General features: G+C 43.7%; 1 protein-coding gene across 1 annotated transcript in view; it reads left to right on the top strand.

Moving 5' to 3' along the window:
* PRPSAP2 (phosphoribosyl pyrophosphate synthetase associated protein 2) overlaps positions 1 to 7,684 on the top strand; it is a 71,289-nt gene extending 63,605 nt beyond the window's left edge. Inside the window, exons 10-11 of the mRNA XM_030213316.1 lie at positions 1,141 to 1,287; positions 7,025 to 7,684. Of these exons, the coding sequence (XP_030069176.1) occupies positions 1,141 to 1,287; positions 7,025 to 7,183 (306 nt within the window). The 3' untranslated portion in view covers positions 7,184 to 7,684. The remainder of the gene's footprint in view (positions 1 to 1,140; positions 1,288 to 7,024) is intronic.
* Positions 7,685 to 22,414: the final 14,730 nt, after the last annotated feature.

Genomic DNA, 22,414 nt, shown 5'->3' with positions numbered 1-22,414 from the left:
CAGAGAGGGTCTCTACTGCGCATTTGTGAGTGAGTACGCCTCTTGCCATTTATATGTTTGATTTTTTAAAATGAGGCAACTTGAACTGGCATATCTCATCTGCTGTGTTGCTTCCAGGAGATTCTGATGCTATGAGTGGAGTTAGGGGAGCTCATAGAAAGAGACCACAGCAGTCGGTTGTTTCTCATACTATAATGCCACAGGGGGTTAACCCTTCCATCCTTTAGTCAAAATGAAATTGTTTTGTTTTCGGTTCTGTGTTTGTCATGTTTTGTTACTTTTTGAGAAAAGGAAACAGAAAGCTCTTGTTGACCAGCATAAATGTGTGTGTGGGGTGGGGGTGGGGGGTCATTTTTTAAAGGGGAATGTATTTTATGGAAAAAGTAAATGCCTAACTGAGGTTATTTTGGTGATTGCCACATACATGCATAAATGACCACTTATAAAGGCATGACCAGCATAAAAGTACACATGTTGTTTGATGCATACTTTGACAGTGGGATGCACATGGGTGCAATTTGGGCAGAGCATAGATAGAGCACACAAGAACATATGTAAATTATATTATGAAATATTAACATCCAGTCTCAGGCATTTATACCAGCAAGTGATTGTACCTTAATTTAAGGCATGTTTTCAGCCATTCGTGCTAGTATTTTATAAAGAAATGTAGGTGCTTTCTTTTCTTTATAAAATGGACACCTATTTTAAAATTACCCTCGTTGTGTCCATTCCTAGTGTCGTTATATCCTCATCCTAGCCTACAGCCCACGTCTGGTACAGTGGCTCCTGGTTATTTACATGGTATTTGAGAATTGAACCCACTTTTAGTAGTTTCCCTTAAAACCTGGGTTATATGCCTGTTTACCAAATGGATCAGGTCAAGAGCCTTCCTAGCCCAGCATCTCAGCACGTAGCAGGATTCTGTCCTTTGTGGGTTTAATGCAACCATTTGTGTGAATTTTTTAGTGGTTTAGCAGTAAGGCTGAGCATTGTGGTACATTGATTTGAAGCTCCTAAAATGTATGTTGTCTCATCTAACAAGATTCTTCTGTGTAAAGTTTCTCTTCATGGCCTTCATACTAGTCTTATTCAGTATTTTTGATTTAAGCCCAGCTATTTGCTTGCTTATTCTCTTAGGATGACATCATCGATGATGTGGATAGTTTTCTGGCAGCGGCTGAGACACTCAAAGAAAGGGGAGCATACAAGATCTTTGTGATGGCAACTCATGGTCTTCTTTCCTCAGATGCTCCTCGGTTGATAGAGGAATCTGCAATTGATGAGGTGAAGGAATTTGTTTCCAATATTCAGGCTCAGAATTTGGAAGAAAAAAACTTTTAAAATAAGCTGATATGGGATAAACTTAGACAAAGTAAAAACCATTTGCGGACCAACCCAGTGGGCCAACGGCAAATACTGTGTGCTGTTGTACAGAAGTCTTGGGACAGTTCCTGAGTCTGCTCTGCTGTTTTCCAGCCAGTAGAAGCAGCATTCATAATCACCAGGGGGGGGGGGGGGGTAGTAATGTCTGCCAGTTTTTCACCTCTGTCTTGACCGACCAGTGCACTTGGAGTCTGTATTGTTGATTAGAAGTAATTCTGTTTAAAAAGGATTGTTTAACTTTGATTGTGTGAAAGTAAGTTGTAATGCGGACGATAAGACACAGCTCTAATTAATTTGGTATGCAAAAGGGTGGATGGCTCTTACTTTCCGGGTTCAGCCTGGCCACCTAGGCTTGAAAAGCATGTGACCACGTTCCCACAGTATGGCTTTACCTAAACGGAGAAGCATGCTGTAATTTTCCATTACCTCTGAACATGAGTTCTAAGCCTTATAAAAAGGGGAGTTTCTTTCAGTGAAATGGGGAGCTCATCTGTGAGTAACATACGTACTGCGCAGAGGATCTGTTCCTGGTCTAAAAAGCTCCTGGCTTTCGCTGTAATGGGCCCCCCCCCCCCAGCTGATGATAAGAGCCTGGATGATGTAAGGACAAGTGATGATTGTATATATAGTGTATTTTTACTTCCTTTCCTGGTCTAAGAACTCTTAGCATTGCTTAGGTGTAGAAACCAGTGATGTAATGATTGTTTAGCTAATCATTGTATGTGTGTTAACCATTGTATGTATCCTAATCGTTGTAGAATTTAGCACCTCTAATAAAGGTTTCATTTATCTAATACCAATCCAAAAGAATCCACAGTAATTGCTGGGTAGTCTGTGTCAGTGAAGCAGGCTGTAAATCTATAGCAGTTCACTGAGGTGCATATACACTAACTTACAATTAGTCTGTGTGTCCTCTGTTCAAGGACTGTCATCACTGCAATGGTTGAACTAGGAGAAAAGATTTATAAAATGACACAGAATCTCCGGTAGCTACAAATGTGTGGACCTCCTCCCCCCACCCCCCTAATAATTAATTTGTATCAGAGTTTGCTTTTCTTCAGTTTACGACACTTTCTGTTTTCTTGGGGCAGTCACACGGTGTTTTTTTTTTTTTTTTTTTTAGTGATTTTATCTATGTATTGTCCTCTCGTTATATATTTTCCCTTACTCTCCCCTCCCCTCGTGTGTTCCTTGTATTTTATTAACTTTGGATAGTTTCAGTATGAGCAGGAAAAAAAATGTTGGGCTAAAAAAAAAGTCATACCTTTTTTTTTTTTTTTTTTAATGTGCTGCTTTGTAGTTTCTCCAACTATAGGATTAGCCATGCTGACAAGTCACTGTATCTAATTACAATATTCTAACTGTAGTATTGCAATACCCTCACACTGCTTTAGCCTGCATAACACTTAACAAGCTTTGCTTCTCCCAGGAGAGCAGCTTAAAGAAATTAAAAAAAATATATATTTAAAATACACTATTAATACATGGTGAGTGTCATTAATTGCCATGTTTACTTTTGAGCTATATAAAGACTACAGAGGGGTTATGTCTTTATGTAAAGTGAGGTTTTTTAAAAATATTTTATTAACATTTATAATGAACAAGCATATGCATGAGGAATAAAGTGTGCATGAAGCAATATACACAAAAAAGAAAAAGCAAATATTTACAATTTTCATCAAAAGTATAACATGGAGGAACCAAGATTGCGGCATTAGTGGACGTCTGAAGCTTCTGTTCGTGTAGTGTCCTCTTCAGTTTGGTATGCTATTGGGAAAAGGAAGGTAAAACCACGAACCTACCCCTCTGGCAACAGCACTGAGAGCCAAAGTTTCTGAACACATCGACAAAAAGAGTATTCTCTTTTCCTGTGTCTCAGCACAGATGTTGGGAAAAATCAATACCTTCTCCTCCCAAAAATGACTTGTCACAATTCTTAATATATAACTCCTTTCTTTGAACTGCTTCCAGTCTTTTTACATCTTTAGCAAGATATGGCCTCAAAAACTGAGCAGAATACTCAAGTGGGACCTTACCAACAACTTGTATAGGGAATCAACACCTCCTGCTGGTTATACCCCTCTCTACGCAGCCTAGCATCCTTCTGGCTGCAGCCAGTGCCTTGTCACGTTTCGTTGCTTTGAGATCCTCAGACACCATCACCCCAAGGTCCCTCTCCTACCAATCTCTCTGCTCCTATCTGGTACATCTCTTTTGGATTTTTGCACCCCAAGGGCATCAGTCTGCACTTTTTAGCATTAAATTTTAACTGCTAGACCCTTGACCATTCTTCCAACGTTTGAAGATCCCTTCTCATGGTTTCTACACCCTCCAGGGTATCCACTCTGTTGGCTATCTTTGTGTCATCCGCAAAAAGGCAAACTTTCCTTCTAACCCTCCAGCAATGTCTCTCACAAATACATTAAACAGAATCTGCCCCAGCACTGACCCCTGAGGCACTCCACTGCTCATTTTCCTTTCCGAGTGCATTCCATTTACCACCACCCTCTGTAGCCTTTGAAATTTGCTTTCAAAAAGGTAAGCATAGGAAGTCAAATATGTTAGCGTTTAACTTTAAAAAAGGAAGCTATGATAAAATGAGAAGAACAGTAAAAAGAAAACTTAGAGGAGCGACTTAGAGGGTAAGAAACCTACAACAGGCGTGGATGCTGTTCAAAAACACCGTCCTGGAGGCCCAGGCCAAACATATTCCACGTATCAGAAAAGGAGGACGGAAAACCAAACAACAGCAGCCAGTGTGGTTAAAAAGTGAGGTAAAGGAGGCTATTGGAGCTAAAAAGGAATCCTTCAGAAATTGGAAGAAGGAACTGAATGAGGAAAATAAGAAGTGGCATAAGGAATGTCAAGTTAGATGCAAAGCGCTGATAAGAAAGGCAAAGAGGGATTTTGAAAGAAAGATAGCGATAGAGGCAAAAACTGATGGTAAAATTTTTTTTAGATACGTTAAAAGCAGGAAACCAGCAAAAGAATCAGTTGGCCCGCTGGATGACAGGGGTGTAAAAGGGGCGATCAAGGAAGACAAAGAAATAGCAGAAAAACTAAATGAGTTCTTTCCTTCGGTCTTCACCGAGGAAGATTTGGTTGGTTTACCGGTGCCGGACAGGGTATTCGAAGTGGAAGAGTCGGAAAAACTTATTGAAATATCTGTAAATCTGGAAGACGTAATGGAGCAATTCTGCAAACTGAAGAGTAGCAAATCTCCTGGACCGGATGGTATTCACCCTAGGGTACTGATAAAACTAAAAAATGAACTGGCGGAGCTACTGTTATTGATTTGTAATTTATTCTTAAAATTGAGCGTGGTACCGGAAGATTAGAGGGTGGCCATTGTAACACCAATATTTAAAAAAGGTTCCAGAGGAGACCTGGGAAATTATAGACCGGTGAGTCTGACATTGGTGCCGGGAAAATGGTAGAGACTATAATCAAGAACAAAATTACAGAGCACATTCAAAAGCATGGACTAATGGGACAAAGTCAACATGGATTTAGTGAAGGGAAGTCTTGCCTCACCAATCTGCTGCATTTCTTTGAAGGGGTAAACAAACATGTGGACAGTGGTGAGCCGGTTGATATTGTGTATCTAGATTTTCAGAAGGATAAGGTCCCTCATGAAAGACTACAGAGGAAATTAGAGGGACATGGGATCGGAGGTAGTGTCTTACTGTGGATTAAAAACTGGTTGAAAGATAGGAAACAGAGAGTACGATTAAATGGTCAATATTCGCAATGGAGAAGGGTAGTTAGCGGGGGTCCCTCAGGGATCGGTGCTGGAACCTCTGCTTTTTAACATATTCATAAATGACCTAGAGATGGGGGTAACTAGTGAGGTAATCAAATTTGCCGATGATACAAAGTTATTCAAAGTAGTCAAATCGCGGGAAGATTGTGAAAAACTACAAGAGGACCTCACAAGACTGGGAGACTGGGCGTCTAAATGGCAGATGACGTTTAATGTGGACAAGTGCAAAGTGATGCATGTGGGAAAGAGGAACCCGAACTATAACTACGTTATGCAGGGTTCAGCGTTGGGAGTCAACGGACCGAGAAATGGATCTAGGTGTCATCGTTGATGATGCGTTGAAAACTTCTGCTCAATATGCTGCTGCGGCTAGGAAATAGAATGTTGGGTATCATTAGGAAAGGGATTGAAAACAAAAATAAGGATATTATTCTGCCATTGTATCGCTCCATGGTGCAACCGCACCTCGAGTATTGTGTTCAATTCTGGTCGCCGCACCTCAAAAAAGACGTGGAATTGGAAAAGGTGCAGAGAAGGGCGACAAAGATGATACAGGGGATGGGACGACTTCGCTATTAGCATAGGCTGAAGAGGCTGGGGCTCTTCAGTTTGGAGAAAAGGCAGCTGAGGTATGATAGAGGTCTATAAGAAGATGAGTGGAATGGAACGGGTCAATGTGGAGCGTCTGTTTACGCTTTCCAAAAATAGTAGGACAAGGGGGCATGCGATGAAGCTGTAGTGTGGTAAATTTAAAACTAATCGGAGGAAATGTTTCTTCACTCAACGCGTGGTTAAACTCTGGAATTCGCTGCTGGAGAAGGTGGTTAAGGTGGTTAACTTAGCGGACTTCAAAAAAGGGTTGGACGGCTTCCTGGAGGAAAAAGCCGAGAATGTTATTGAATGGACGAGGGAATAATACAGTATTTCTAGGACGCGCGGGACAAATTGCTGCTTCTTTTGGCCGCTGTCGGTGACAGGGTGCTGGGCTCGATGGACCCTTGGTCTGTCCCAGCATGGCGATGCTTATGTACTTATGTGCTTTGGTCTGTTTCCATCTTTGTGTATCTGATCTTTCTCTGTCACTGTCTATATCTCCAGAGTCTCCTCTTCTCCAGCTCAGCATTGCTAATGAATTATTTATATCTCCCCCCCCCCCCCCCCCCCCCCCCCGTTTTCTGTCTATTCCATTTCTTTTCTTGCTTCTCATCTCCATGTGTCTGTTCGTTCCCTCTTCTACCTCCAGTCTTCTGGTTCCTGTCTGTCCTCTCCAGCTATTTTTATATCTGCATCTTCTGTTTTTTCCCATCACAGCACCCATATGTGTCCTGCTTTTGTTTTTTTTTGTTTCCCATTTATCTCTTCCTTTTCCTTTTTTTTCCCCTCTGCCTCCCTCTTTATTTACTTTTCTCTTTCTCCCCCTTCCCACTGCCTCTGTGTTTTGGCTCTGATCAGAGAAGGAGCAGTGGATGCTAGGAGAAAGCAATGTCCTGGCAGGATGATGACTGTCCCTTGTCCCTGCAGCCTACATTGTTCTTGGCAGGAGAGGGAAAAGCAGCTTAGAGGCAGTGACAGTTGTGAAATGTCAGGGCAGGTTATCTGACTTGTTTTCCGTTCAGGTTCCTGTGAAGCTAAAGCCTTACATGACTTTTCTCAGCTCAAGTAAACATTTATTTATAGACATTAATCCTCACTAATCACTGGGTGGGGGGGGGGGGGGTACTGAGTGGTTTAAGTATGCACTAAACATGTATTGCATGTTTTTGAGTTTTGGTGTAAAACGTTTTAAAAGGTTGATAAATTTGACCTACAGGAGAGTCTTACCTGTGTCCGATGACTGGCTGGCTCTTAACTCTTGCCTCTGCTCTCTTTCACCAGGTGGTGGTCACCAACACTATCCCACATGAGATCCAGAAACTGCAGTGCCCCAAAATCAAAACCGTGGACATCAGTATGATCCTTTCCGAAGCTATCCGCCGAATCCACAATGGGGAGTCCATGTCCTACCTGTTCAGAAATATAGGACTGGATGATTAATTTTGTTAATTTGTAACGTCAACCAAGGGGCCAGTACTGGAAGTGTGCAGAGTTGCCTGCATTAGATCATTCTAACCTTCAGATTTTTCTTGGATAAATAAGACTATGAAGGTAGGCCTACATAGTAATTGGGGTTGTTTTGGGGGAGGGATTGAAGGGAATTTTTTGCAGGTTTTTTTTTTTTTTTTTGAGAAAAACAAAAAGCATTACAGAAATCCTCCTATTTGCTTTTTAGTTTAAATGCACTATACGTACTGCACAGAAAGCAAGGGATGAGCTGCTTCTTAAAACATTCCTCTTCCAAAGCCGCTTGCTGCCAGTGCTTTAAAAATGATTAATGAAATGAAGTAATCTGCTGTATATTTTCAACTTAATCACCAGAAAAGGTGAAACTGTTGTACACAGTCAGTGAATTTTTGTAGAGATGCTTTTTTGTAGAGAAGCATATTCAATACTTGTATTTATTTTCCTCAAAGAACAATAAAAGCTATTTGTTTTGTGTGAGGTATTTTCTTTATTTCATTGTTTGTCATAATACAGTTTTGAAAGGTCGGTAACCAGTGGTGTGCTGGAGCAGGCTCTCTCAGGCTCGCAAGAGCCGGTTGTTAAGTTTTTAAGAATTTTGGGAGCCGGTTGTTAAAGAAGGGCCCTCCATGGCTACTTTCACAAATGGCTCCCAAAATGTGGGCTTGGGCCCCCTGCTGAATTATCTTTTACCTTGCTAGTGGGGATGCTGAGCCCTGCCAGCCAAGTAAATAGACTACTGCTGCTCCCCGCTCCTTGTTTCCAGCTCTGGGCAGCAGGCTGGGACTTCTCGAGCATGTGAGAGAAGTTCCAGCATGCTGCTCAGAGCAAGACGTTGGGAGTGGTGGCAGTCCATTTATTGGTTGCCAGCAAAGGTATGCCTAGCGTGCCTGCACGAAGGGAGGGAGGAGAGAGAGGCAAGTGTTGCTCCCCCCACCTGGCCACCCCTGGCCCTTCCAACTGCAGAGCTGGCTACGTCGGAGAAAGAGCCTGTTAAAAATTTACCAGCACACCCCTGTCGGTAACCGTCATTAAGAAAAATGAATTTGGGGTTTCAAAATGAGGAAAAAGTAAGTACAATACGGGACCCTCTTTCTAAGGTGTGTTAAGCAGCTGGTGTGGGTTTTATTGTGCAGTAGACATTACTGTGGACCCACACTAAGATCTGGTACCAGGGGCGTATCTGGACTCCGGCGGTAGGGGGGGCCAGAGCCAGAGGGAGGGGGCACATTTTAGCCCCCCCCCCCCCCGCCGCCGCTGCCGCCGCCGCCGAGCCCCCACCGCCACCAATGACTCTCTCCACCCCCCTCCCGCCGCCAACCCTCCCCCGCTGCCGTTCTTACTTTTGCTGGCGGGGGACCCCAACCCCCGCCAGCCGAGGTCTGCTTCCACCTGCCGCTGCCGTAAAAACTTCTTCTTCAGCCGGCGGGGGACCCCAAACCCCCACCAGCTGCCCCGCGGTGTTTAAAATTCATCTTCGGCCTCTGTGGCCGTGCTGCTGTGATAGGCGCTGTTGAAATCCACTTCGGAGTCTGACGTCGTTGTACGTTGTACGTGCTGCGACGTCAGACTCCGAAGTGGATTTCAACAGCGCCTATCACAGCAGCACGGCCACGGAGGCCGAAGATGAATTTTAAACACCGCGGGGCGGCTGGCGGGGGTTTGGGGTCCCCCGCCGGCTGAAGAAGAAGTTTTTACGGCAGCGGCAGGTGAAAGCAGACCTCGGCTGGCGGGGGTTGGGGTCCCCCGCCAGCAAAAGTAAGAACGGCAGCGGGGGAGGGTTGATGGCGGTAGGGGGGTCCAGGGCAAAATCTGCGGGGGCCCAGGCCCCTGAGGCCCCACGCAGATACGCCCCTGTCTGGTACATTATGAAAATCAGTAACTACAGTAAAACTCTGGCGCTAGCTACCTTAACGCAGGGGGGGGGGGGGGGGCACAAAAAGTGTGGGTCAAATGAGTGGCTGGTTGTGACAGCACACAGGTCAGTATTGCCCACTAGCTGTCCAGACTGATAGCACGGCTACATTTACTCAGTTGCATTTGTCATGCTGCAGAGGAATCCAACGTCCACTGTGAGGAAACTGTTTCCGACCCAGAAGAGGGGTAAGCCTAATCTTTCCCTTCAATTCAGATCCATAAAGATCATTCAAAGAGACAAAACAGAATAATACAGTGAAACAAGTATGCTGTATCTTGACTCCGTCCCTCTCCTGACTGGAATCTATTTTGTGGTTTTGAGAGCTGTTTGATAAAAGATATTGTCATTTTTGAGTGAGGCCATTTTGTCCAGAATACAGCCATAATGTAACATTCCTGGGGAACTGAGTAACTGAGTTAAAGCCCACCTCTTCAATGCTGCGTTCGGCACCTAACCCTTACCGTTCAGTGAATCCAGACTGCCCCAATTTGACTGCCCCTATCGGACCGACCGTTCACTTGTCTATTAGATTGTAAGCTCTTTGAGCAGGGACTTGTCTCTCTTTGTTAAATTGTACAGCGCTGCGTAACCCTAGTAGCGCTCTAGAAATGTTAAGTAGTAGTAGTAACTGAGTTCGATTCCCACCTCGGGCACAGGCAGCTCCTTGTGACTCTGGGCAAGTCACTTAACCCTCCATTGCCCCATGTAAGCCGCATTGAGCCTGCCATGAGTGGGAAAGCGCAGGGTACAAATGTAACAAAAATAAAATAGATTCTATTGGAGATTCTACATGGAATGTTTGGTCCTGGGAACTGAGGAACTTTCGATTCCCACTTCAGGCACAGGCAGCTCCTTGTGACTCTGGGCAAGTCACTTAACCCTCCATTGCCCCATGTAAGCCGCATTGAGCCTGCCATGAGTGGGAAAGCGCGGGGTACAAATGTTACAAAAAAATAAAAAAATTCATCTTAATCCACTAGTACATTTCTTATTGAAATTAAAAAAATCAATAAACGTGATCCCTGTGCTTGTAGAAGGCTACATACTAACGTGTTTCTTGGCTGCTTCATCTTTGTCTTTGGGCCTGATGAGCCTCCCTCCCCCCCCTCAATATATGCAACTTTGGAATGCCTGGCTAAAAGATTCCGTATTTTAGCCTTTCCACCTTTTTGTGATCTCTAGGATGGTGCAGTTACTAACTCAGGTTGGAATGTATCATTTGTCTGGTCCACTTTACAAATAGCGTTTATGCACCACTAGTCAAAGCTGCATATTTCAGTGAATCTGTAACTAAATAGAAGTGGGGGTCCAAGAAAGCACAAAGGCAGACGGTCTGCAAACTCCAAGATGGAAAACAAAAAAAAGCAGATCGTGTAAAAGTAAAATGTAATTTATTTAAACAGTATATCAATACTCATGTAAATACAAACAGCCCGACACAGGCCGTGTTTCGCCCAACTGGGCTGCTTCAGGGGCTATACAAGGGTCCTTTATTGCCAAATAATTAGGCAGACGGAGCAAGTCCTGTCAATAGCTATAGAAATAAAAATAAAAAAGTTCCTATTAATTTTTTTTCAGCGATTTCAGAGATACGTGACTGTGGTACTGGCTCTATGTCAGCTGTTTTTTTCCAAAACAATTCTTCATATATGTGAGTTCAGATCAATTTTTTGATTTCAGTTTGCCTTATTTCAGTAGTAGATAAGCTCTTTTAATTAATAGGAACTTTTTTTTGTTTTCCAACTAAATAGAAGTGGACACAACCTCTGCATGGTACAAACTTAAAATTTGCAAGAAGATGTGCTTAATGCATAATTTATATTTGGGTTTATTTTGTTTTGTTTTACACGGTTGAAGAAAGTGGTGAATATAGCAGGTTTAGAAGTTTGGACACCCTTTCAATCTTAACTTCATAACACCTCCTTTCACAGAAATAGCAGCATACAAACATTTCCTAATGCCAGCTAAGTCTTTCTAGTTTTTGGAATTTTTCACCTACTCTTCCTTGCTGAATTTTTCTACTTAAAGAAATATTCTTAGATCTCCTTGTGTGCACTGCATGTCGAAGATCTTCCCACAGATATCCAAATCTGGGATTAGGAAGGCTATTCCAAAAGCTGTACACACTTCATGGTTGATTTTGAAGTATGATTCCGACTGTTATCTTGCTGAAGTATCCAACCAGCCTAAATTTCTTCACTGACTGTAGGGACATCAGCTTCTAGGATATGTTGATAAATAGTTTAATCTTCAGATTTGTGGTCCCATGAATAACCTTGGACAATAATTTTAAAAAATATAATCATGGTGACAAATTATTTTCTTATCTGCTGTTGTTATGGTACTCTGGACCTTTGTTTCATGAAATACCTTCTTAACTTTAAATACACTTTTCAGTATTTATAATTTTTTAACTAGAGGAGTGTGGTAGTCGTGTTAGTCCACTCTTAAGGTTATCAATAGAAATCAAACAAAATAAAACATGGAAAAGAAAATAAGATGATACCTTTTTTATTGGACATACATTTCTTGATTAGCTTTCGAAGGTTGCCCTTCTTCCTCAGATTGACTCAGACATTTGCTTATTTCCGATCTGAGGAAGAAGGGCAACCTTCGAAAGCTAATCAAGAAATGTATTAAGTTATGTCCAATAAAAAAGGTATCATCTTATTTTCTTTTCCATGTTTTATTTTGTTTGATTTCTATTGATAATTTTTTAACCAAATCCCCCAAGCCCCACCAGCTTTGGCATCCAGGGCCATAACTCTCTTCACGCCAGTCAGTGAGGGAAGTTATGATTGGCTGCCAATGTCTTCAGCTGGGGCATAAAAATATAGGAGACCGGTATCTTCCATTTGGTAGAGAGCTCTGGAATAAGATGCATAAAATAAAGGTGAGACGCCAGGAATAATCTAAGGAAAAACAACTTTAATGGAATGGTGATGACTGTGCGTGGAACAGCCTCTCAGTGAAGAATGGTGGAGATGAGGATTTTATCTGGATTCAAAATAACTTGGGGCAAGCACTGATGATCTCTAAGGATGTAGAGATCACCCCTCTCCTCAGGTCACTTCACTGGCTTCCAATCAGATACCGCATTCAATTCAAGCTTCTTCTTACCTACAAATGCACTCAGTCTGCTGCCCCTCACTACCTTTCTACCCTCATCTCCCCTTACGTTCCCACCCAAAACCTCCGTTCACGGGACAAATCCCTCCTCTCAGTACCCTTCTCCAACACCGCCAACTCCAGGCTCTGCTCATTCTGCCTCGCCTCACCCCATGCTTGGAACAACCTTCCTGAGCCCTTACGCCAAGCTCCCCCTCCCTGCCCATCTTCAAGTCTTTGCTTAAAGCCCACCTCTTCAATGCTGCGTTCGGCACCTAGCTCTTACCGTTCAGTAATCCAGACTGACCCAATTTGACTGCCCCTTTCGGACTGACTGTTCACTTGTCTTTTAGATTGTAAGCTCCTTGAGCAGGGACTGTCCCTCTATGTTAAATTGTACAGCGCTGCGTAACCCTAGTAGCGCTTTAGAAATGTTAAGTAGTAGTAGTAGTAAACTTGGTATGGATGGACAGGCCATGTGGTCTTTATCGGCTGTCAATTTCTTTTGGGGGTTATTTTTAAGAAAAAAGACACAGTAATGAAGAGTGTCCAAACTCGGCTGGTAGCGCTATACAAATGCTAATAATAATAATAATGGCATGCTTATGTTTTCATTTTCAATCTCGCAAAATAAGCAAATTATGCATTAAAGTTTACAGGAATATGATTAATTTTATACTATGAAGAGACTGTATCAGCTGTTCGTTTAGGATTAAAATCTACAGTTTAACTAGGGTGCCTAAGCTTTTGATCACAACCTGTATTTTCTTCTATGTGCTGAGTGGGCTGTTTGTAACATTGACTGAAGAAATATTCCCTGCTGGTGTTGTGTGGTTCTTGTTTTTCACCCTCCGCCTCATTAGGTGAATTTGTTCTGCTCATCATGCATCTTCTGAGTGGCCAGCACTGGATAAATGGTAGCATGCTTCATTAGGAATGAGTCCTGATTTCAAAAAAACAGAAGATGCAATATAGTTTTCTTGATTTTTTTTTTCTCTCTCTGTGGAGCGAAGAATGCTCAGGCTTTAGTCACAAAATCAAATTCTAAATGGTAGCTTCCAAAGAGATTTCTTTTATAAATATGTGTTCATCTAAGTACCTAGGTTGCTAGAACTTTTTTTTTTTTTTTTTCCCACATTCAGTGAGTCAGGCACTGGGTCTTTTGATTTCTCCAGTCACTCGTATTGTGACCAGGTGCTTTGAAAAGTTAAAACAGTCTGGATTTGATGTTGCAATTTTATAAACTATAGACAAGAACAGATTTTACCACTAGTGGTATGTGGCTGTTGGAAAAAAAGTTAGAACTTTGGTATAAGTAAAGCCTGTTGTCCAAAGTTCACTTTGCAACCCTCATTGACAATACGCCCAGTAAATCCACCTTGTGCTGGAGTATTTATTTATTTTTGTTACATTTGTACCCCACACTTTCCCACTCATGGCAGGCTCAATGCGGCTTATATGGAGCAATGGAGCTGCCTGTGCCGGGAATTGAACTCACTTCCTCAGTTCCCCAGGACCAAAGTCCACCACCCTTACCACTAGGTTACTCCTCCACTCCAATTGACCAGGTGAATAAAAAGGCTACACCAATTGCTGCAGAATCTTTTGTTTTTTCCTGCTTACATCACAGATTCTGTCCTGGGTATGCTAATATGGGAGGCATCGGCAACCCTGACCCCAAAAGACACTGAGTGGATATTGAATGTTGGGATAAACTCGCGATTAAAGCTTGTGGTATGTTGCATGCCTGGTGAAAGGAGGAGGAAGCAGGTGTATCCCCCATTCTAAAGTGCTTTTCACATTGTGGTGACCAGACAGAAAAATGATGTCACATTCCATTAAGCTCGTTAGGTCCTTGAAATCTTAAGTAAGCGACTGCAAAAAAAAGCTTGGTCTTCTAGGAGAGCAATATTTCACTGAAGGAAGGCAACAGTGCCCAAAACAAACTAATAATATAATGTAATGGCAATTGTATTTTATAGCTTTAAGGAACATCTGTCACATGATCTTATGATCCAGTAGCGTAGCCAGAGTTTAATTTTTAGATGGGCCTGGAGGTGGACTGGGTGGTCACAGGCCTCGCATTTCCTCTCCACCCGCCTGCCGCCGCCGCCGCTACCGCATTTCCTCTCCATCCGCTACACCCCACCCCCCCCGTGACAGCCCACTGCACACGGTCAGTTCTGGTCATTTTTACTGACCTGAAGCACTGTTCTCCCTCCAGCACCGGCGATTCCCATAGCCAGCCTTCTGCCAGCGCGCGTCTTCTGAGCCTCGTCTCAGGCGCATCCCGCCTACTCCGCAGCTTCCTGTTTTCCGCAAAGGTGGGACGCAGGAAGTTGCAGAGTAGGCAGGACGTGCCTGAGAAGAGGCCCCGACGACGCGCGCTGGCAGAAGGCTGGCTATGGGAATCGCCGGTGCTGGAGGGAGAACGGCACTTTAGGGCAGTAAAAGTGAGCAGACCACGCGGACGGGGAGAGCGGGCAGAAGAGGCTGGGTGGGCCTGGAGCAAAAGTGGCTGGGCCTGGGCCCGGGCCCGTCCAGGCCCACCTGTGGCTACGCCCCTGTTATGATCTTTGTGTGACCAAGCTCAATAGGCAGTGAAGGTACCAGTCTCAAAGAATTAGGCTGTCTGTTTGCAGAGACAGTCTGATAACAAGATTCCTTGTCACAACTGAGATTTTACATAAGCATTACCATACTGGGATAGACCGAAGGTCTATCAAGCCCAGTATCCTGTTTCCAACAGTGGCCAATCCAGGTTACAAGTACCTGGCAAGATCCCAGAACAGTAAAACAGGTTTTATGCTGCTTATCCTAGAAATAAGCAGTGGATTTTCCCCAAGTTCATCTTAATCATTTTGCCGGTCTAGTACAGTTGTGAAGGAATCCGAGTTTTGGTGCAATGCAACCCACTTCCTATGGGATTTACCTGGTTGGTCCTAACTTTTCTTAATGTTCTACTGTTTATAAGTAATGAATGCATGCAGTTTAGTCATGGCAGGTGAATGCAATTTGAATGTCAAAGAATATGTACCATTCCAGCCATAAATTTCAGAAACATCTGCTCCAGTGTTGGGTTACAGGTTAACAGAGGTAGCTGACTGCACTTTTAGTTACTAGACACCCTGGGCTAATGTATTAACACTTTGCCCGAAGCTCATAGCTGGTTAAAGTTAAAATGGCCTGTCATCTGTTCACTTGTTAATTGCTTTTATACCTCACAAACCTTGAATAAAAATGGCCTAACAAGCACAGCGACTGAGCAGGAAGTGACATTTACTGCTAAGCACTAAAGAGGAATACACTAAAATGAAAGGCTTACTTAAAAGCAGTAGTCAGCTTCTTTTTACAGCCAAAGTTCATTTTGCAGTCATTGATTGGCTGGGAAGTGGAACTAATATATTTGCCTGGTCTATATTTTGAAATATAGATCAGTAAAGTTATGGAGTGGAGGAGTGGCCTAGTGGTTAGTGTGGTGGACTTTGGTCCTGGGGAACTGGGTTCAATTCCCACTGCAGGCACAGGCAGCTCCTTGTGTCTCTGGGCAAGTCACTTAACCCTCCATTGCCCCAGGTACAAATAAGTACCTGTATATAATATGTAAGCCACATTGAACCTGCTATGAGTGGGAAAGAGTGGGGTACAAATGTAACATAAATAATTACCTGGCTTTTGTCCACAGTGGCATCTGCGGCTTCAAATCTCACTGAATGCTGAAGCACCAGTGAGGAGCAGAACTGGAAACTTTTCAGTGGTGGTTGATCCATCAGTGAGTTGCTTTTGGAATAACAGGGGTGTGTTTTTGTGGGAGATAAAAGTCTGTAACATGCAGCATAGCTCATTTAGAGGTCCTTTGATTAAGCTGCGGTAAAAAAAAATGGCCTTAACAGAGTGGAGGAGTAACCTAATGGTTAGTGCAGTGGGCTTTGATCTTGGGGAACTGGGTTCAATTCCCACTGCAGCTCCTTGTGACTCTGGGCAAGTCACTTAACCCTCCGTTGCCCTTGGTACAAAATAAGTACCTGAATATATGTAAACTGCTTTGAATGTTGTTGCAAAAACCTCAGAAAGGCAGTATATCAAGTCCCATTTTCCCTTTCCCCTATGACATCACAATATCAGAAGTGAGCCAATTATCGGGCAATCAAGCCATTGTGACTTCACTGATGAGGTTGGCTCTTATTGGTGGAATGAGTGGAGGAGTAGCCTAGTGGTTAGTGCAGTGGACTTTGATCCTGGGGAACTGGGTTCAATTCCCACTGCAGCTCCTTGTGACTCTGGGCAAGTCACTTAACCCTCCATTGCCCCTGGTACAAAATAAGTACCTGAATATATGTAAACCGCTTTGAATGTAGTTGCAAAAACCTCTGAAAGGCAGTATGTCAAGTCCCATTTCCCTTTCCCCCTTTCCCTTATGACATCACAATATCAGAAGTGAGCCAAGTATTGCCATTGTGACATCACTGATGAGGTTGGCTCTTATTGGTGGAATGAGTGGAGGAGTAGCCTAGTGGTTAGTGCAGTGGACTTTGATCTTGGGGAACTGGGTTCAATTCCCACTGCAACTCCTTGTGACTCTGAGCAAGTTAATTAACTCTCCATTGCCCCAGGTACAAATAAGTACCTGTTTATACTATGTAAACTGCTTTGAATGTAGTTGCAAAAACCACAATTCCCATTCTCCCTTTCCTGCATGCTAAGGTCGTTTTTACCACAGCTGAAAAATGGCAGATGTTTTTTCGATTAATGGCCATGTGCAAATTTTTTTTTTTTAGCACACAGCACATGCCGATCTGGAACTTACTGTAGGACGCCTGAGTGAGGAGTCCTGTGGTAAGCCATTTTAAGCTCTATTAAGCGCATACTAGCACTTAACCACAGTTTAGTGAAAGGGCCCCTAACTCACTAAAGTGGAGATTCAAATTTATGGAGTTTGAAAATGGTCTATACGGACTTCCTGTTTAATACAACTCCTCATGTTTTTGAGTAGGTCCCTCCTTTAACTGTGGTCTACAGTTGCCTAGTAACAATTGTTATAATTATGTTTTTTGTTTCCTTTTTTTAAACTGTTTCTGGCAAAATTTGTGTAGAAAATTCCTGTTTTTGAAATTTGTAGATAGAAAATGGACGGTGAAAAATGTTTGTTTCCCAGGCCCCCTTTCATTCTCCTAGAAGTTGACGATTAATTTGCTCAGCTGGCCCTAAGGATATCACCTGTTCTACAAAAGACCCAAGCCAGAGCAAAAGCAAACCTAGGCCAGTGTGGACATATGGAGCAATCATCAATCTATATAAATGAGACGTGACCGACTCACCTGCAAATGCGCAGTAGAGACCGAACGTTGATAGAGTCCAAGCCCCGCCTCCACCAGCAGTACAGCCCAATAGGGAGCAGGTCTTGGGCGAGGAAATCGGAGGAGGGAGGGAAGGAAGAGGAACTGAGAGGGAAACGGACGGAGCGATGGAGGCGAACTGACGACAGGACACACGGGAGGTAACACGGCGACGGCGGAAAGAGGGGGGATCGACGCCAGGGGGGGGTCAAAGGTGGTGGTGCGAGTGCATGCCACATCATGCCTGATGTTACTGGGTGGAGCCACTGCGGCGAGCTGGGCGAGGCTAAACAACGGAGAGAAGCGCGATGTCCCTGGGTGGAGCCACTGCGGTGAGCTGGGCGATGCTAACTAATGGAGAGAACCGCGATGTTCCTGGGCGGAGCCACTGTGGCGAGCTGGGTGAGGCTAACCAATGGAGAGAAGAAGGCTCCTGGGAGGGAATTAGATGTGAAAATAGAACAGACCACTACTCACCCATTTTAACGGGCTTAACGGCTAGTGTTTCTATATTGAATAACTTGATATACCACCTTTCCTGACCAGCTGGTCAAAGCGATTTACAATCACAAAAACAAGATATAAATCATATGAAAGGGACTACATGTCTCAGTCGTGAGAGTACAGGGAATACGTAAGATAGCGTGAAGAGGTATTTTTGATATGATGTCCAAATCCGACTTTGGCCATTTTCAGCAAATATCCAAAAATCAAGTGGCAAACATGGCCACTTTTGAACCAGAAAAAACGTCTTTATCATTTTGTTTTGAAAATGGCCATTTCCTAGACGTTTGTGCTCAGTGCATTTTTTTTGTGATCATTAAAAAAAAAAAATCCAAGGGAAAAATGCACAAAAATAGGCCATTGGGATGGATGTGGGACCAGCATTCTTAGTAGACTGGCCACCCAGACATCCCAACAGAATTGTGGGGCACCTTAGGAGGCATCTCAGTGGGCATCACATAAAAGGTCTGAGGTACACATCTTACCATTACTCCTTTATATTGTATGGTGAGCCCTCCAAAACCCATCGAAACCCTACTGTACATCACTACAGTAGTCCTTATGTCTGCAGGTGTCACCAATTTGCTTCATTTCTTTGAAGGCGTGAATAAACATGTTGATAAAGGTAAGCCAGTTGATGGTAGTGTATCTAGATTTTCAGAAAGCTTTTGACAAAATTCTCCATGAGAGACTCCTGAGAAAATTAAAAAGTCATGGGATAAGAGGCAATGCTCTACTGTCTATTAAGAGTTAGCTATTGGACAGAAAACAGAGGATAGGGTTAAATGGCTATTTCAGAAGAGGAGGGTGAATAATGGAGTGCCACAGGGATCTGTACTGGGACCGGTGCTATTTAACATATTTATAAATGATCTGGAAATCAGGACAAGTGGGGTAATTAAACTATTCATAGTTGTCAAAACACATGAGGACTGTGAAAAATTGCAGGAAAACGTTAGAAAATTGGAAGACTGGGCATTCAAATAGCAGATGTAGAGGAGTGTGGTAGCCGTGTTAGTCCACTCTTAAGGTTATCAATAGAAATCAAACCAAATAAAACATGGAAAAGAAAATAAGATGATACCTTTTTTATTGGACATAACTTAATACATTTCTTGATTAGCTTTTGAAGGTTGCCCTTCTTCCTCAGATCGGAAATAAGCAAATGTGCTAGCTGACAGTGTATATAAGTGAAAACATTCGAGCATTACTATGACAGTCTGACAGGGTGGGAGGAGGGGGGTGGGTAGGATGTCCCCATGCATACTTCCTACCCACCCCCCTCCTCCCACCCTGTCAGACTGTCATAGTAATGCTCGAATGTTTTCACTTATATACACTGTCAGCTAGCACATTTGCTTATTTCCGATCTGAGGAAGAAGGGCAACCTTCGAAAGCTAATCAAGAAATGTATTAAGTTATGTCCAATAAAAAAGGTATCATCTTATTTTCTTTTCCATGTTTTATTTGGTTTGATTTCTATAAATAGCAGATGAAATTTAATACGGACAAATGCAAAGTGATGCACAATCCAAATCGTAGTTATCTGATGCTAAGGTCCACCTTGGAGGTCAATACCCAAGAAAAAGATCAAGGTGTCATCATTGACAATACACTGAAATCTTTTGCCTAGTGTACGGCAGTGGCCAAAAAAAGCAAACAGGATGATAGGAATTATTAGGAAAGCGATGATAAATAAGAATGAGAATACTGTAATGCAGTGGCGTTCCGAGGGGCGCTGACACCCGGGGTGGATCGCCGATGTGCCCCGCCCCCCCCAGGTGCAGCGCCCCCCCCCCCTGTGCAGCACGACCCCCCCCGGCGAAGGGACACCCCCACCCCGGCAAAAGAACCCCTCCTGGGTGCACGCCGCTGGGGGGGGGTGCCACACGCCGGTCAGCGTCGTTCGTTTCCATGCTCCCTCTGCCCTGGAACAGGTTACTTCCTGTTCCGGGGCAGAGGGAGCATGGAAATGAACGATGCTGACCGGCGCGTGGCACCCCCCCCCCCCCCAGCGGCGTGCACCCGGGGCGGACCGCCCCCACCGCCCCCCCCCCTTGGTACGCCACTGCTGTAATACCTCTGTATTGCTCCATGGTGCGACTTCTCCTTGAGTATTGCATTCAGTTCTGGTCACCGTATTTAAAAAAATATATAGTGGAATTAGAAAAGGTTCAAGGAAGAGTGGCCAAAATGATAAAGGGGATGGAACTCCTCCCGTATGAGGAAAGGCTAAAGAGATTAGGGCTATTCGGCTTGGATGGCTATGAGTGGTGTAGAACATGTAGTGAACCAATTTTTTTTTTTTTTTTTACTCTTTCAAAAAGTACAAAGACTAGGGGACACTCAACGAAATTATGTGGAAATACTTTAAAAACAAATAAGTACATAAGTACATAAGTAATGCCATACTGGGAAAAGACCAAGGGTCCATCGAGTCCAGCATCCTGTCCACGACAGCGGCCAATCCAGGCCAAGGGCACCTGGCAAGCTTCCCAAACGTACAAACATTCTATACATGTTATTCCTGGAATTGTGGATTTTTCCCAAGTCCATTTAGTAGCGGTTTATGGACTTGTCCTTTAGGAAACCGTCTAACCCCTTTTTAAACTCTGCCAAGCTAACCGCCTTCACTACATAAGTACATAAGTAATGCCATACTGGGAAAAGACCAAGGGTCCATCGAGTCCAGCATCCTGTCCACGACAGCGGCCAATCCAGGCCAAGGGCACCTGGCAAGCTTCCCAAACGTACAAACATTCTATACATGTTATTCCTGGAATTGTGGATTTTTCCCAAGTCCATTTAGTAGCGGTTTATGGACTTGTCCTTTAGGAAACCGTCTAACCCCTTTTTAAACTCTGCCAAGCTAACCGCCTTCACTACATAAGTACATAAGTAATGCCATACTGGGAAAAGACCAAGGGTCCATCGAGTCCAGCATCCTGTCCACGACAGCGGCCAATCCAGGCCAAGGGCACCTGGCAAGCTTCCCAAACGTACAAACATTCTATACATGTTATTCCTGGAATTTTGGATTTTTTCAAGTCCGTTTAGTAGCGGTTTATGGACTTGTCCTTTAGGAAACCGTCCAACCCCTTTTTAAACTCTGCTAAGCTAACCGCCTTCACCACTTTCTCCAGCAACGAATTCCAGAGTTTAATTACACGTTGGGTGAAGAAAAATTTTCTCTGATTTGTTTTAAATTTACTACTCTGTAGTTTCATCGCATGCCCCCTAGTCCTAGTATTTTTGGAAAGCGTGAACAGACGCTTCACATCTACCTGTTCCACTCCACTCAAAGGAGGACATTTTTTTTTTCACTCAATGAATAGTTAAGCCCTGTAACTCATTGCTGGAGGATGTAGTAACAGCTGTCAGTGTATCTGGGTTTTAAAAAGGGTTTGGACAAGTTCCTGGAGGAAAAGTCCATAGTCTGCTATTGAGACGAACATGGGGAATCCACTGCTTGCCATGGAATTGGTAGCATGGAATGTTGCTACTAATTGGGTTTCTGCCAGGTCCTTGTGACCTGGATTGGCAACTGTTGGAAGCAAGATACTGGGCTAGATAGACCATTGGTCTGACCCAGTAAGGCTGCTATTATGTTCTTATATGTGGGTGCAGTAGGTTTTTGTTGTGTTTTAGAGGGCTCTCACTTTTCCACCACAAGTGTAAGAGAGTGAGATATGGGCCTGGCTGGGTCCCTTTCTCTACCGTGTACTGTACCGACAACTAGGTTACTCCTGCCTGCTGCTCTAATAAGACTGGCCATAACATCTGAAGCTATCATAAAGGCTGGTATGTACTGTTTCTTTCACATCTTTGCTGGGGGCGGGGGGGGGGGGGGGGGGAGTGGGTCAGTGACCACTGGAGGAGTCATGCCCTTAATCCCTCCAGTGGTCATTTAGAGCACCTTTTTGTGACTTGGTCATGATTGAAACAGGTCTAGACCAAAACATCTAATTTTTAGGTCTGGACGTTCTTGCTGTGTTCCATTATCATCACATGCGCAACTATGGAATGCACTTCCTAGAGTCATAACCAGTCTGAGAGACTACCTTACCTTTCGCAAGGCACTAAAAACGCATCTGTTTACCAAAGCATTTTCTCCGGGAACAATGTAGGACTATATAGCCTCTGCCAGCTGGCATACGTGGATCCTGTTTAGTCCTATTCTTCTGTACTGTTATATCAGGGGCGTAGCCAGACAACAGATTTTGGGTGGGCCTAGGCAAGAATTGGGTGGGCACCAAGTGTTCTCCCCCACCCCCCCAAAAAAAAAAAATCTCAGCTGGTGGGAAAACGTTTCTTTCCACCTTGGCAGCAGGAATGCACTGA

Source organism: Microcaecilia unicolor, chromosome 8, assembly GCF_901765095.1.
Source record: "Microcaecilia unicolor chromosome 8, aMicUni1.1, whole genome shotgun sequence".
NCBI classification, from domain to species: domain Eukaryota; kingdom Metazoa; phylum Chordata; class Amphibia; order Gymnophiona; family Siphonopidae; genus Microcaecilia; species Microcaecilia unicolor.
Note: the sequence above shows the minus strand (reverse complement) of the source record. Positions and strands in the feature narration are given on the sequence as shown.